Genomic DNA, 16,790 nt, shown 5'->3' with positions numbered 1-16,790 from the left:
TATCCAGTGCTGCATGTAACGTAACAGACATGTCCACATGTAATCAATTCCCTACAGATAAAGCAGTTTATTCAACACACTGATAATTCAAAGAGTGTCAAATGCAAATAATGTACTGAATAGTAACTAAGTATCTATTCAATTTTATTCAGTTTCATTTATACAGTGCTAAATCACAACAACAGTCACCTCATGGCACTTTGTATTATAAGGTAGACCCTACAATAATAATTGTAGGGTCTATTGTAGGGATATCTGCAATGTCTTAAACTGAAGCAATTTCCCCACGGGGATTAATAAAGTATACATTATATTACCTGAACATCTCAGATCATCATTTTACATGAAACTGGGATTATCTGAGGTTAAAGTTATTAATAACTGTTTCAATTTTGCAGGTTGTGCTTAACAAAGGATAGACTATGTCTTCACCAATGTTCCCTCTAAGCTGTGCCAGCAGTGCGCAATTGCGCACTGCTGGCATGGTCTCTGCTCACAGAAAATCTGTGTTGCGCACAGAAAAAAATCTAACCTGAATTGAAATTAAAATGAATACTTTAACAATTCTGTTTTGCAGTGTTAGTCAGTGAGTGACTGGCTGCTCCCGTATGGGATTAGAACGATGCCCCCCAATCCCATAGTCCAGCCAATAATGCGATTCACATTCGTATATACGCAGCTAATCAACGTCGTTGACAGGCTATGACAGCGCCCTTACGTGCCGACACCAGTGTTTTAGCTAGCAAACTGTCGTGGCTGATGTGGAGTGAAGCAACCATTGGAGATGTGAGCAGGACAGACGGAACAATTGACGGAAAAAGTGTGGACTTTGTACCAGTTTTTAAATTGTGTTGATAGGCCACGTAAAACCAGAGTTGTGATAAAAATATATGCAATGTTTGGTTTTCTTCCTGAATACTATCATTGTTTATATTTACTGCGGGAAGAAATGGTAAAAATGGCGTTTTATAAGGAAAACGCTCAAAAGCACTCTCTGCCTGTGAGCAAAGACAAAACTAAAAACCCCACCCATTCCTATTCGTCGAAAAAAGTACCATGTCGACCAATCAAAAAATGATATGGCAACATGGCATTTAGTTGTTTAGGAAGGGGGGAAGTTTTAGGAGTGACGGCGGTGTTCTGAGATGTGAGAGATTTTCGACGTTTAGCGTAAATCTTGTGTAGTTAGTGTGTAGTGTAGTCAATAGTTTTGCTGTGTGTGTCAGAACAATGAGGCCATTGCTGAATGTTACAGGTTTTACAGGAGTGATACATCTCCTGTTGTCAGGCCTGCAGGTATCAGGCTGTTGTTCTCCTTTATCTCATAGTGGACAGAAATTATTTTTTGGAGTGGCACAAATAATTTATGTGGCATCAAATTTAATGCAGAACAGCTGATTGTTCTGTAAATAGTTTGAAATGTTTATTTAAAAAAACGCCTTGGCTGCATTTTTAGGTAAACAGCTGCAAAAAACTTTGTTGTTTGCATAACTCAGTTACTCTTTTAAAGAAGTAACCATATAATTAATTGCCCAGCACTGGTCATTATATACTGTATTTTGCAGACAGAGAGTTACAGGACTCTCTCCCAGACCACAGACTCATACTCATAATACAAGTCAGAGCTTTATTAAAAAAGAAAGAAAGAAAGAAAGAAAGAAAGAAAGAAAGAAATTTGTGTTTTCAAAATTGGAGTTCAAGTTGTTTTTACTTCCAATAGTGTTAACATACACAGGTCATGAACAAGATTTTCTTTTTTAATTTTCATTGTAAGTGGGATAAAGCAGTTAATTAAAAGTAGTCTAACATAAATGTAAATGCTGTAATTTGATTATCTTAATAAACCATGGATGGAGTCGATGCTGGCGTGACCACAGTGCTCTCGTCTAATGTTGCTCACAGTGGTCCAAGGGACCGCTTAGGGAGTTTGTGTGTTCGCTCCGACACATGAAAAATTAGACGGAACATTGGTCTTTACTAAAACAAAGTAAAGTTTTTAGGAATTTAACTATTTTTATTGCTTTGAAAATATAGCCAAATTATTTATATAGCCAAATCTCAACAACAATTCTACTAAATACATACAAAAAGCATGTCACGCCTTCAATATGAAATGCAATTCAAAATCTCACTAAGCAGTGCTAGCTCTATTTGCCTGAAAATGTGAAGGGAGCAGTTAAAATCCCAACCTGATTTAGATGTAGCTAATTTTAGTAACATAGTATAAGACGTCTGTGCTGAGTATGGCCTAGAGTCCCGAGGTCAGAATGGGAGACAATCCCAAGGGTGGTTGTGAATGACCGAACTAAGTTCGTGTGGGACTTCCAGATACAGACAGATAAGATGGTGGTGACTAACCAACCGGATGTTGTAGTGGTAGACAAGCAGAAGAAGACGGCCGTAGTGCTAGACATAGCGATACCGAACAACATCCGAGATCTCTGTCCAGAAGAGTTCAGTCCTAGGAACAGCTAAGATACTGTGCAGGACCCTCAAGCTCCCAGGCCTCTGGCAGAGGACCTGAGCTTAAAGGAGAGACTGCCCACAGGGGCGAGAGTGGAATATGTATAATATATATATTATGATACTTCATAACTTCGTAAAGTAATATATATAATATAATTAATTACTTTTCAAGTAACACTAGTACGCCCCAGAACTGCACAAGGGGGTAATTCTGCCCTGCAATAATGGCATTTTTAAGTAAGATTTGACAAAACAAGTAGAATTTTTAGGCAGTTTATTTGTTTTTAAAGATGATTTAGATATTTTCTTTGCAGGCTGTAAAGTTAAAATACAGAAGAATGTGCCAATAAACAAAGGGTAACAAATAGCTAAAGAAAACAAACCGCTAAACCATCTAAATTATTACATTCTCACTGAAAAAGAACATAATGAAAAAAAAGAAAGAACATTGGAAAAAGCTTCTCTGGTAAATGGTAAATGGCCTGTATTTGTATAGTGCTTTAGTTATTCCCTAAGGACCCCAAAGCGCTTTACACTATATTCAGTCATTCACCCATTCACACACACATTCACACACTCTGTGTGAAAATGTATCAAAGAAGGTTTGAAACATATTACAAATGAAGCTTGTGTCAAATATATGTAGTAGTTAAGTTCGAATTTTATATTCCTTTACTCAACAGCCTCCCGGATAAACAGAAAAGAGGAAAAAAACCTTTAATCTATGTTTTCAGTTTATTCAGCATCTCACAGCTAAAAAAATTAAAACAGACTACACAGATACAGTGAAATTATTTCTATGATTCATACACCAGGACCAAATAAATTACAAATTACATCGTTCTTAGTGGTATTTTTCCCATCAAATGCTTTTTAGAATTTTGTTCTGGCCTAAATATGATTATATAACATTTTGGAACAAAAATGCACACCAACAAACCAAAACTTGATGCCAGAATGGCAAATATTTCCACAGCTACAGTGAATTTCCCTGGAGAGCTGACATATGCAGGGATAAATGTGATCCATACTGCACAGAATATCAGCATACTGAAAGTGATCAGTTTGGCCTCATTAAAGCTATCTGGCAGTTTTCTAGCAAGAAAAGCAAGTATAAAACACAAGATAGCAAGAAGTCCAATATAACCCAGGACAGCCCAGAATCCAACAGCTGAACCCAGAGCACACTCTAAGATGATCTTTTCTTTATAGTAGTCAATGTTCATGTTTGGGAATGGGGGGTTTATTGTTAGCCAAAGTATACATATCATAACCTGAATCAGAGTAAATATCAGAACAGTGAGCCTCTGTTGTACAGGCCCAAACCACTTCATGACATTACTGCTTGGAAGTGTAGCTCTGAAGGCCATTAAAACCACTATTGTTTTCCCCAGAACGCAAGAGATACAGAGAACGAAGGTAATGCCAAATGCTGTGTGTCGTAGCATGCAGGACCACTCGGAGGGACGCCCGATGAACGTCAGAGAACACAGGAAACACAGTTTCAGTGAGAATAACAGCAGGAAGCTCAGCTCAGAGTTGTTTGCTCTTACAACAGGAGTCTCTTTATGAGTCAAAAATATTACTGATATCATTAGTGCTAAAAACACACCAATACAACTAAATGCAGTTAAAAGTGCCCCCATGATCTCTTTGTAGGAAAGGTATTCAGTAGGTTTTGGAAGACACTTGTCTCTGTTTTCATTTGGCCAAAATTCAGGTGGACAGAGCAAACAGTCAGGAGAATCTGTGACAGATGTAAATGACAGAAAATATAAGTATAGTATATCCAAGATATATAATCAATTGAAACATTCGGTGGTTCAAATATTTAAATGTTTTTGATATATATTCATTCAGGACACTAGAACTGATTTTAAATAGGTATCCTTACTCACTTGTCTGATTACTAATTGTTCCCTCGGGGCATTTAAAGCAGTCAAAGCAGCAAACAGGCTTATTCTTGTTTATAGCCTTTCGAGTCCCTGGCAGACATGGTTCTCTGCAGACAGACCTGGGAACCTGATTCGGCAAAATTCAACATGTTAAAACTCAATACTGAAACACAAAATATGTTTTCTTAATAACATTAAAATGTTTCTAAAACTGCTGTGAAGAAAAGATTATTTTTAAATCTATGAAATGTCCATAGTGTTGAGGGAAATTACCTCACTACTGTTTCCTCCCCAAACTATGATGACATCTTCTTTTAGTCTGAATCTTTCCTCCTTTGGAAAAGAGGCATCATATTGACCAATAATACTAATTTCAGCAGAGCCGTCCTCTTTCATCTGCCAGTTTACTAAGTCATAGAGGGCAACTGATTGCCCATATTCATCAAATAAAACCCTGACCCCATTCTTAGTTGTGAAGTTCACATACTTAATGTGTTCGAGCACCTACAGAAAGACAATTAGCACATTTTGTCATATATAAAATCATTAAATAGTCAGAATTTAACAGAAAACAAACAGAAAACAACAATAAATTTAATGATTAGAGACAAAGATCAAATAATTTCGATATATTAGGACTTACCAACTTAGGTTGAACCTCATTTTTGTTCACACAAAGCTTCCCTGTTGTAGGATTTGAGCCATTCTGACATTGCAGTAGAGTGTGTAGGGCATATGCTACTGAATACACCGCTTTATATACATTATTCTCTTCCCTGAAATATGCCACATCTGTGTAATCATTTGAGACTGTTCGCAGGTCCTCTGCACCAGTACACATAGTAGAAGTGTTTGATGGAGAGTAGCTGCAGTCAAAGAATTCCTCCCAGAAAGCTTTAATTAATGCACTCTGTGGCTCATCAGAAGGCTTCAAACCAAGTAAGAATTCTCCAAGACCTGGTATGGATGCCTGAGGGAGCGCAAAGCCCATTGCCCCATGTAAAATGTGCTTTCTGTCAGCAGAAGCCAGGTCTGGTTGCATTATCCATGACTCTGTGCCAATCCACTGCTTTCCAGTTATTTTATAAGTTTCAATTTCTGACATAAGACAAGGACATAAACAAGAGGACCACATTTGATGAGGACTCCAGTAGTGTGTCTAGAATAACACTGAAAAGTTTTTTGCTTGTTTGTGAGTAGGGCAGACTGTATTCAATACATATGCCTTCTTTCTTTGCTTCCTTAACAAAGTCAGCTGTACCATCCTCTGAGTACATGCCTATTGAATAAATAACTCCCACCCAGCGCCAGTCAAAATATTTCATAAGCTGTGCTAGACCACTGATTTGGTAGCGGTCACTTGGCACTGTTCTGAAGAAGGTGGGGTAAAGTCTTCTGTCACTTAAGCAAGCACAGGTTGAAAGGTGACTCACCTTCAAAAAAAAAAAAGCAAACACAACAATCCTTTTTATGTTTTAAAGATAGACAAACTCAATAAACAGTATTCAAAAGTTATCCCTCCCAGTCATTTCTGCTCACCTGTGGAACTGATAGTGAACTTAATATGAAGTTTATGTCTCCACTTACTCCTGATGAAGAATGGCCAACTAGAGCCTGGACCTGATCACTGCAGCTTTTTGAATTCTCTCCACTTATAGCCTCTACAGCTGCCCGTATTAGGTTTTCACTCCCGCAGCCATTATACACCCTATAACTCAGACTCACTCCAGGAAGCAGTATAGCATCTCTATTGATCTCCTCCACAGTAAAAATCATTGTCCTGGCAAATTTCAGTTCCCTGTCATTCCGTCTGTAAAGAAAGTGTCAACTGTTGATGCTATACACATAAAAAAAATATTTCACATTATCATAATGCACTATATCAGAAAGACATGAAGTATTCTACTAGCATAAAATACAGCTGTTATTTATTTATTTTAATCATATTCACTTACTTTGAGCAGTATGTGTATGGAAGTGCTTGGTAGTTATTATCTATAAGTGTCCTTGTACTAGACATAGAGAAAAGTCCTCCTATAATTAAATCACCTTCTTTAGAAAACTCCATGAATCCTGTCTGTCCAATCAGTCTGCATGTATGGTTGTCAGACTTTATCCTTGCCAGCAGAGTGAATAAAATCAAAGTGATCATACTCATCATGAGCTGCCCTCCCCTTCACTGAAGTAGTTGTGTGCTCGGAGCTGACCTTTATAGTTTTTCTTCAATCATCAGAGAAATGTCTCCATCGATTGTGAGCACTTTCCCCATTCTCAAAAGATTATTTTGTTATTTTGCATCACTGAAACTACTTCTATCTCTACTTCTGCTATTTGACTTGTAAAAGACAAGCAATTAAAATGTTCTTTGAGAATCTAAACAATACTTCATGGTATATTGGTTTAATATTAACTCTATATTATGTGTGATATTCTGAAGTACATTTGATTATGTAATCTAATCAGTATTTCATTTTTAACTGGCCAGATATTCTATCTGTTTATTATTGTTTCTGGCATCAAATTGTGCTTTTTTCTTATCTGATGATGGTGCTTTGTTTATATACAAACAACAATATTTGTATTCATGTGAAAAAAAATGGAATTGTGTTTAAAAAAACATAAAAGCAATACTTCTTGGACCAATATTAATGGGACGTGCTCTACGCACTCTTCTGAGTAATGTTTCTTTCCACAAGGAGCAAACAGGCAAAAAAAAAAGAACAGGAAAATGGCGTACAAGAGGACACAGATGGATGCTTTTATTATACATCTTTGATCTGCATTAATACAAATGTTCATTTTGTTTTCACATTTCATATGACAGCTGTAGTGGAGAGAGATGGATGCTTGAAAATGACCTTCATATTAACCTATTGATCTTGACAATTAAGAGATACTTTGTTGGAATCCTAGAATTCTGGTGGCAGGTGACCAGTTGCACATGAAAAAGGACACTCAAGAAACTGACTTTTGTTAGGATGGATTGTCGCAAACTTGAAAGGGAAACTAACACACAGCACAAAGTAGCTAATAGTTCTATCTGCCTTAACACACCCCAGGATCTCAGTGCTGATCCATCAGTTCCCTCAATAAGTAGGTCTTTTGACATGTGTTTCATGTTATTATTGAGGAGAAAAATACTAAAGGTCAGCCAGATGAGCAACACAGCAACAAGTTGGGCATTTAATCGATAGCGTGTTGAAAAAAACAATTTCATGACAGGATGAGCTGCCTTGAAGATAATTAATACATGAAAAGTTCTCCCCACTACACAGGTCAAGCATGCAAGTATTATACACCACTGAGATGGCTGGTAGATGTTGACTGATGCAGAAAAGTTGCAGTTATGATGCAGGCTGTCTCTGTTTGATGACATTTCTATTCTTGTCATGTGCATTGCAAACAGCAACAGAGCTGCCTGAAAAATTTTGCCCACCCATTTACTGGAATCTGTTGGCTGCACAATTTTGCCCATGTAAACAGTAACTCTGACGCCATCTGTATGAAAAGAAAGTTACGCTTTTTTATACAACTGTTCAGGCACGGTATTAAAGAACTTGTGTATTTATTTGTTTATTACCTGCTGGTGTTAGAAACACTTCTTTTGGGTAGTGTGTTGAATAGACCTTGGATGACATCTGCTGATGAAATAAAAAAAATAATCTGTTATTGGATCGTCATCATAGACAAAACAAATGGAGATGGACAAAACGAAAATCTCAAAACACACAATTTGACATATTAATTGCACACATATCTTATTGCAGCTAATCTTGACATAAGCTCTTCAGTTTTTCAAAGGATTCTTGGCTCATTTTGTTGTCAGCAACATTAAAATATTAACACACTGTGTTATATACAGCTATATACAGGAACGAGAATGAGTTTGCCCTTAAAGTACACATTACAGATGCATATACAATCCATTTTTTTTCTGGTGGTACACCAGGACAAGAGTAATAATGTGGGTTCAATGTGCCAGAGATCTCAGAAGAACAGATGGGCTGGTATTTCTGTAATTTAAATGTATCCTTTAATGATTAGAATATATCTGGATGAAGGCTAATTACAGATAATACATAGGATTACAATTTGTATTGAATTGGCATGAGCAAAAATGTTTCAGTGCTCTAAATTCACATCTCATTTTTTATACAGTAGGATTCATTTTATTTTTCTATCATAAATCCGGCAGTTACCTGTGTCATGTGGGGAACACAGTTGGTCTTGGACAGCAAATATACCAAGAACTGTAGAATTCTACATTTATGTACATGCTTGCTTCCCTTATCTTCATTCACAGTGTACTTATATTCTTGAAGCAGGTGTACACACCCATTGGAGACCATGCAGTTCAAAGGCAGATCCACAAAAACTGTATAGTCTGTTTTGATCCTCTCTTGTGTGAAAATATTATTAGAGCCAACAGTAATTTCAGAAGTCCTAAAAAATGAGAAAAGAATTATAAACATTTTTAAATAGCATTTTAGAAGTCTTCATGAATTCATTACACTTATTTACAGTCAAATTGCTTGAATTTCCATTTATTCATTATTTGTAGGCACATAAAAATGACTTAATTTCATTTAAATAAGATGGAAGGATAAAATTATGGTAAACCATTTTTAAATATGAAATGCAAAACTAAAAAAAGTATCATAACACAGCACTGAGCCTGTTACTTTGCCTATAATTACAGTAATATACTAATGACTTGAAATTGTAACATATTTGAAATCAAAACATATTATCATTTATGGTATTTAGACTCCCAAATTTCTGGGAAAACCACACCGGCTAACCATGTACACACAGATCACCAGTCAGGTTGTAATTTACTCACCTGTAACATGTCTGTATTAGTTTTGTGCTGTCATTGTCATGAATGGCAACATTTTTACACAATGCTGCAAAGGCCTTTGTTTCTTCATAATGCTCATGCAGGTCCAGGTTGCGCCATGTCTCACATGACAACACCCAAATGAACAGTGTTAGGAAAACAAATGTGACTGTTGTCATCTCAGAGCCTTGCCTTTGGCATGCATGCTTCTTAGAGGGACGTGTTTTATAGCTTCTTCTCTGTAGCAAAAAAAAAGTGTAGCCAAAACAATGGGCCACTCTCATTGGTACATGGAATAACTGTTGTTGCTGTTGTAATCTTTTTTTTTTTTTAATTAGGAATATCAGCTATAACACATGTGTCCGGTTTCCTAAAAATGGTTACTAAAAAATGTCTTCGACTGTTTACTGAGACCAACACAATAAGGGCCTGTAAGTTTTTACAGCTGTTCCTGTAAATCAGCTCTTATATCCATCCACTTTCTTCATTGCTCACTCAGTTTGGAGTGACAGGAATTTTGGATCTATCACAGCTGTAATAGGGTGAAAGGCAGAGGACACCCTCAGTTGTTTGCCAGTCTATGGCAGGGCTAACACAAAGAGACAGACAGCTATTCACACTCACATCTATGTCAAATACAGGAGTCTTTAGACAATTTGAGGAAGTTGGAACACCCAGAAAGAAACCTCACAAGCCCAGGAAAACTATGCAAACTCCACACAGAAAGACATCAGCCAGTCAGTATACTGAAACCCAGGACCTTCACCACTGGACAACAACAACAACAATAATAATAATAATAATAATAATAATAATAATAATAATAATAATGATGATAATAATAATAATGATGATGATGATAACCAAAATAATAATAACAATTTTATTAATATATATAATTTGTTTGTTAATAGAGTAGAATATGTTGAAGTTCTTTTATTAGGAATGTGTTCTAGGAAACACAGTTGCTAAAATCATTATTAAATATGCTTACAGATTAGTCATTAATGATTATTAGCTTATATAAAATATTGTCTATAAATTAATAATGACAAAAAATAGGTTTGATTTTTAGCAAGAGTATCAATTACTCCTTAAGAGTTTTGTCTTGAAGGCCATTAAATCAATTATTGTTTTCAATAAAGAATATAAATGTGATTCGAATTTTTGTGTATGGCACCATGCAGGAAGCTCAGCAGAGGTCTTGGTCACTACTTGATCAGGCCTATTAATGATGTTAAATAGATCGACGGGAGCTCTGCACAAAAAAAAGTAGTTTCTGCCTTCAAGAATGCAAGTCTCTATATTTATTAGTATTTTCTCACAATTAGCTAGTAATCAGTCTGACAGTTGAAAATCCCCACCAAGCCAACCTATTTTTAGAAAGAGACAAAATTTACTGATAAATTAATATGCTAATAAGGAAAAAGACAAAGCATATTATAGATATAGCAAAGGCCAAAATTTAATTTGGAATGTTCTTAATGTTTGTTGTGCACAAAGAATGTTGTCATAAAAGCAATCATGTATTACCTTCAACAGTCCCTGGAATGGAGGGCAACCATGGCTGTAAAGTAAATGGTAAAATGGTAAATGGCCTGTATTTGTATAGCGCTTTACTAGTCCCTAAGGACCCCAAAGCGCTTTACACGTTCAGTCATTCACCCATTCACACACTGGTGATGGTAAGCTACATTGTAGCCACAGCCACCCTGGCGCACTGACAGAGGCAAGGCTGCCGGACACTGGCGCCACCGGGCCCTCTGACCACCACCAGTAGGCAACGGGTGAAGTGTCTTGCCCAAGGACACAACGACCGAGACTGTCCAAGCCGGGGCTCGAACCGGCAACCTTCCGATTACAAGGTGAACTCCCAACTCTTGAGCCACGATTGCTCAAGAAGTAACACAGGAACAGTGTGCATGACAATATGGAAGAGTTATATGTACTTTAAACTGTGCTTAAATATTTGCTTCATGTTACTATGATGGATGTGGAAGTTCTGCGCATATATGAAATTTTGACTGAAGTACGGTGTACATTTTAGGACATCGTCAGGTCTCAAGAAAAAAGTTGTCAGGTATCAGACAAAAAGTTGTCAGATCTCAGTTCTCAAAAAAAATTGTCAGGTATCAGACAAAAAATTGTCAGGTCTCATTTCTCAAACAAAAAAAAAGTTGTCAGGTATCAGACAAAAAATTGTCAGGTCTCAGTTCTCAAAAAAAATTGTCAGGTATCAGACAAAAAATTGTCAGGTCTCAGTTCTCAAAAAAAAAAATTGTCAGGTATCAGAAAAAAAATTGTCAGGTCTCATTTCTCAAAAAAAAAAAAGTTGTCAGGTATCAGACAAAAAATTGTCAGGTCTCAGTTCTCAAAAAAAAAAACTTGTCAGGTATCAGAAAAAAAATTGTCAGGTCTCAGTTCTCAAAAAAAAAATTGTCAGGTATCAGAAAAAAAATTGTCAGGTCTCAGTTCTCAAAAAAAAAACTGTCAGGTCTCAGTTCTCAAAAAAAAAAGTTGTCAGGTATCAGAACACAAGGTACCAGAGAGAAAATCTTCCTGCAGGTGGCGGTGTTGTCATGTCCCACCCGAATTGATTTCCAAATACGTCATCAACGTGTGACAGTGGGAGAGCGTAAGGTCATTGACCTCACCGGAGTTTTACCGCAGTTCAGGCTCCAAACGACATAAGGTAAGTTTAAATTTTGTTCATATTTTTGCTACAGTTGTGTTATATTAAGTTGCGGTTATGTTGTGAAAGTTACATATCAGAGAAGGAAAGCTAGTTTTGTACGAAACCAAATCAGTACTATTTTTGTCTGGCTAATTCATTCTAGCTAGCGATAGTGGTGAAACGTGATTTTTTTTGTTTTTTATTCGGAGATGTTTCTGTTTTATTAGGAGACTGTCTCACCCCAACATCGTCAGACTCATGGCAGTTGCCCGCACTGAGTCCTGCTTTTTGTTGGCAGCTGAATACATTCATGGCGCAACCCTGCAGCAAGTGCTTCACACAGACAGCTGCTACTCTAATAGTCTGTGTTGTTGAAGGATTCAGCACTTCTTATGTTTTTTTTAATCCATTTTTAGACAGCGATGAGATCGGCTACACACTCAGAAGCCCAGAGTTACTGTTAATATCAAAAATATAATGCTGTCCTTTGAGATTTTAACATTTAAGACTGTGAGTGTAATGGATCTAAAACTGTTTAAATCTCTACAGCCTGGTAACATGGAAACTTTAAAAACAGCAGCAGAAGGTTTCAGTAGTGTAGTCTAATTTGTTCCTTTCATTTAATAATAATCCATATTATGTATAACAGCTACATTCACCCTGGAGAGAAACTAGTGAGGGAGACCATCAGGACCAAGCTGGGTTTCCTGGGTCCAGAGGTTTGGAGAAACTTCTTCCCTTTCTTTCATCACAGCTGTCCTGTGCCAGAAGTTCTGTTGACCCACTGAAAGAGGCATCATTTAAGAAACACCAGGAACACTGAAGCTCATCGCATTGATCAAACAGGACTCATGATCTTCACCAGCAGCTCCCTCACAGGGAAATCTTCAGCACTCCTCCGTAGGCCTGCCCCAGGAGATGGATAAACCCAGCATTTCATGAACACTGTGATGGAGACCTTTGGTTTGTGTAATGTTATAAATACTCGGATACTCCCCAGAGGCTCCGGACTTTTACACAAAGGTATTATATTCAGTCCTGTAGAAAGTTATATATTTAAAAAGATATGATCCTCTCTGGTTACTCTGGTATGAATAACTCTGAATCACTTTATGGTAAATAACACACTATCTGCAAAAAACTGTGAAAACTGTGACCTTTGACCTTCATCAGGTTTTATTTAACCTCTGGGGGGTCCTAGAAAAATGCATACACTATTGGTCTTAGAGCCACAAATCGACCACGCCCAAAAAAGTGCTATAAAAAATTTATATATTAATATTTTTTTCCACTTTAAATTAGCCAATCTTTTAGACCTACTTCTCCTTGAAATATTCATGTCAAGTTTTAATTACATTTCGCGGATTTTAACCCTTTATATCCCGGTTTCGTCACATGAGCGCACTGCTTTTTTTGCCCCAAAAAACAAAAAACTTGAATATTTTCCAAAAAAAACATTTGAGGTAATATTCAATTGTTATTATAATTAGGCCTTTGGATGGACTAAAGATTGGCACCAAGAGTCATTTCGATCGCCTTTTATTTTTTTTCCAGGAGCGCATTTCATAAAATGCACACTATCGACCACGCCCAAAAAGTGCAATAAAAATATTAAATATTAATTTTTTTTTTCACTTTAAATTGGTCAGTCTTTTAAAACTACTTCTCCCTGAAATATTCATATAAAGTTTTAATTATATTTTCGTTGTTTTAACCCTTTAAATTACAAAAAAACTAAAAAAAAAACTAAAAAACTAAATATTTTCCCAAAAAAACATTTGAAGTAATATTTGATTGTTATTATAATTAGGCCTTTAGATGGACTAAAGATTGGCACAAACAGTCATTTTGATCGCCTTTTATTTTTTTTTTCAGGACCAGAAAATGGTCTCCAGGCGGCAAATGCTCCTCCTCTAGGCCGAAATAAGTGCATGTTGCCGGGGTAAGTCGCGACGATCACCGGGGCACGATCACCGGGGACTGCTTTTTCCAGCCCACACGTCCGATACCACGTGACAACAAATACGTCATTTCCTGTTGACTAAAAAAAAAAAAGCACCCTCTCATGGTCCTAGGGACCAAAAAATGGTCCCGCACGATCAGCGGGCGAAACCGCTGCAGCACGCCGGAAATGACGCTTCATTCCCCGCAGGTCTCTTTAAGCAGCCCGCTGTTTTCCAGCCCCGGGTCAAATGTGGAGCAAGGGCGCCACCCGGTGGACAAATAAAAAAATTACAACTCTAAGGCCAGTACTGCAAGCGGAAGCGGAAGCATTACCGATCACGATCGATTTGACCGTAATTTTTTTGCCGTGAAAAATAGCGTTTATAATGGGTTTCAATGGGGCACAAATCGACCACTAAGCCCAATAGTGTGAGTTTTTCGCTAGCTTAGCCACTGAAGCTAATTTCTGGAAGTCATACTGAAATTTTAACAGTAAATGGGACCAAACTTTTTTTTGCAGACTTTCGCTATATTCCATTCAACACAGTGCAAATGGCGTGTAAACGAAAAATGAAAACAGCCGCAAATCGACCCAAGACCACCCAGAGGTTTTAATTGTGTTAGAGAAACTCAAACGTGCTCTTTATACAGCTGAGTACATCAAGTGTTTAAAACGGAAGCTGTGCAGGTCTGAGATAAAAACTGAGGTCCTGTTAATGCTGATATATAGTGACACAGTTACATGGGTGATTAATCCTTTTGTTTTTTTGTCTTTAACTTTATCAATAAAACAGCTGCAGCTTTCACTACAGCACATGTGGTACTTTAACCTTTGTATTGTTTTCATCAGTTCATTTTGCAGTTAACATGTGAACATGTTGGATGATCTGTCTGCTGTCACTGGGTGGTGCTGAGGTCTGAATCTGAGGGCAGCTCCTGTAATCACAAAGAGAACAGAACCATCAAACTCAAATATAAATTTTATCCCTCAAAATTGAAATAAAGCTGATTCTTCTGTCCTCACACACTCAGGATCTGAAGTTGTTCTCTTACATTTTTTTCAGTATTACAGTACACTACAGTACTTTAATCCATAGTTCCTGATTAATGAAGAGCTACAAGGTACAAGCTTTTTTTTTTTACGTTATTGTCTTTACAGATGTGGCAAGAGACTGAAAACATGCTGTTGTTTGCACATATTTAATAATCAGCTCTGCACAGGAGCTGAAGCAGGATGCAGCCTGTTGCTTTTACAGTATAATACTTGTAATAAAAGTACAGTAACAGTAATTAGTGACTGAGTAGCCCGGAGCGTTTCTCTTGATTTCTTTAGTCGGTGTAAATTCATTCACCTGCACAGATTAGCTAAACGAACCCTGACAGCCGAGTCCTCATCTTAGCTAGCTAGGTCTCAGGACCGAGCTAAGGACGGTAGTTACGGATTAGCTGACAAACACGTTTAACTTACCGAAAAAGTGCAGCAGGGCCTTGGGTCCTTCTGTCGGGTAGTCCAGTTTACTGAAGAACACCTCAGGCTGTCAGGTTAAAACACTCGGTCGTGTTTTCGTAGCGTAAACGCTGGCCCTCCTCTCAGAGCCTACGTTCTATCTGCTATTCCCGAACAGAGATACGCAAGTTTCTCCGTGACTGCAGCTGCCAGTCAAAGCTGTTATGATGACGTTTCACCCCAATTTAACATCACCGCGGTAGGAATTAGAATCAAACTTATGGGAGAGGAGACCCCTTGAACATCAATAAGCGTGATGAGAACTATTGATAACAAAAGAAAGAACCTTTGGAAAAAAATTGTCTGAGGAGAATAAATTTATTTTAGTCTGACCCCAGTCCCATCCGCTAACGTGGGGGAGGCGGGGTTTATGACGTATATACTGCAGCCAGACACCAGGGGGCGATAGAGACGTTTTGGCTTCATTTTTGGGGAGCTGTCGTGTTGTCCATCTTTTATACATTCATTGGGTGGGACATGACAACACCGCCACCTGCAGGAAGATTTTCTCTCTGTATGGTACCTTGTGTTGTGATTAGAGATGGCACGATACCACTTTTTTATGTCCGATACCGATACCGATATCATAAATTTGGATATCTGCCGATACCGATATGAATCCGTTATAGTGTTTTTTAATCAACAAAACTGTTTTTTAAATATCTTGCTGCATTTTGTATAAGTTCATACTCAAGTTTAAAACAACAACTACACTAAAGCTATTCTGTTATACCTGTATGCAAAAAAAAATATTTCATAGTTCAGCAATACTGATCAATCTAATAAACTTAAACCTACACCATCCTCCCTATTCTGGTATTTTAAAGAGTACTTAGCATAAATATTAAGCAACCTAACTAATAGGGTTCCAACTCCCAGCAACAACAAAAATAAATAAATAAAAAATAGGGAACCACCCCTCACGCTCCACCTCATGATGCTTAATCGACGTAATCAACCTTAATTTGATGCAGTGTGAAAAAAAATGCACAGAAATCAATTATTTTTCAAGAAATATTAAATAGATTCAACATCTTTCTTCAACAAAATTGCAGACTGCACAGATGGTACCTTCCCAAAGGAAAAAGTACTATAGCTTACTAGGGTATATATATTAGACTTAATAGTTACTATATACAGTAATTGACTTCTATTCATTTTACATCAAATTAAAACTTTGGGTGTCAGATAATTATTTATTAAAAGCTAGACATTTTAAATGAGAATAAGAAAGAAAAGTATGTCTTTGTGCCCCCTTTTCCCTGTTAATGCCCTATCAGCCCCCCTGGCTAAACTTTGCTAGATCCGCCCCTGCACAGTTACCAGCGTCAGCTACGTAGAAAAAGATCCTCGAGTAGAAAGTAATATTAAATACATTCTAACAACAGCTGATCAAGCTTAAACGTGCTGCTGTTGTTCAGCCGCTGGTTTCCTCTTTCTGGTGCAAAGTGGGCCAAAAGCAAA

The 16,790-nt window shown here is 37.3% G+C and overlaps 1 protein-coding gene and 1 pseudogene across 1 annotated transcript; both read right to left on the bottom strand.

The window, feature by feature from the left end:
• Window positions 1-3,299: 3,299 nt before the first annotated feature.
• LOC146694181 (extracellular calcium-sensing receptor-like) lies at window positions 3,300-6,522 on the bottom strand (annotated as a pseudogene).
• Window positions 6,523-7,221: 699 nt separating this feature from the next.
• On the bottom strand, window positions 7,222-7,836 carry LOC146694180 (uncharacterized). The gene has a single exon (XM_085478697.1). It carries the CDS (start codon window positions 7,834-7,836, stop codon window positions 7,222-7,224), a length of 615 nt encoding a protein of 204 aa, XP_085334823.1.
• Window positions 7,837-16,790: the final 8,954 nt, after the last annotated feature.

The sequence above is a fragment of the Copadichromis virginalis genome, linkage group LG14 (genome assembly GCF_057382275.1).
Source record: "Copadichromis virginalis isolate Kocher_CV1m ecotype Utaka linkage group LG14, C_Virginalis_male_GT1.1, whole genome shotgun sequence".
Taxonomy (NCBI): domain Eukaryota; kingdom Metazoa; phylum Chordata; class Actinopteri; order Cichliformes; family Cichlidae; genus Copadichromis; species Copadichromis virginalis.
Note: the sequence above shows the minus strand (reverse complement) of the source record. Positions and strands in the feature narration are given on the sequence as shown.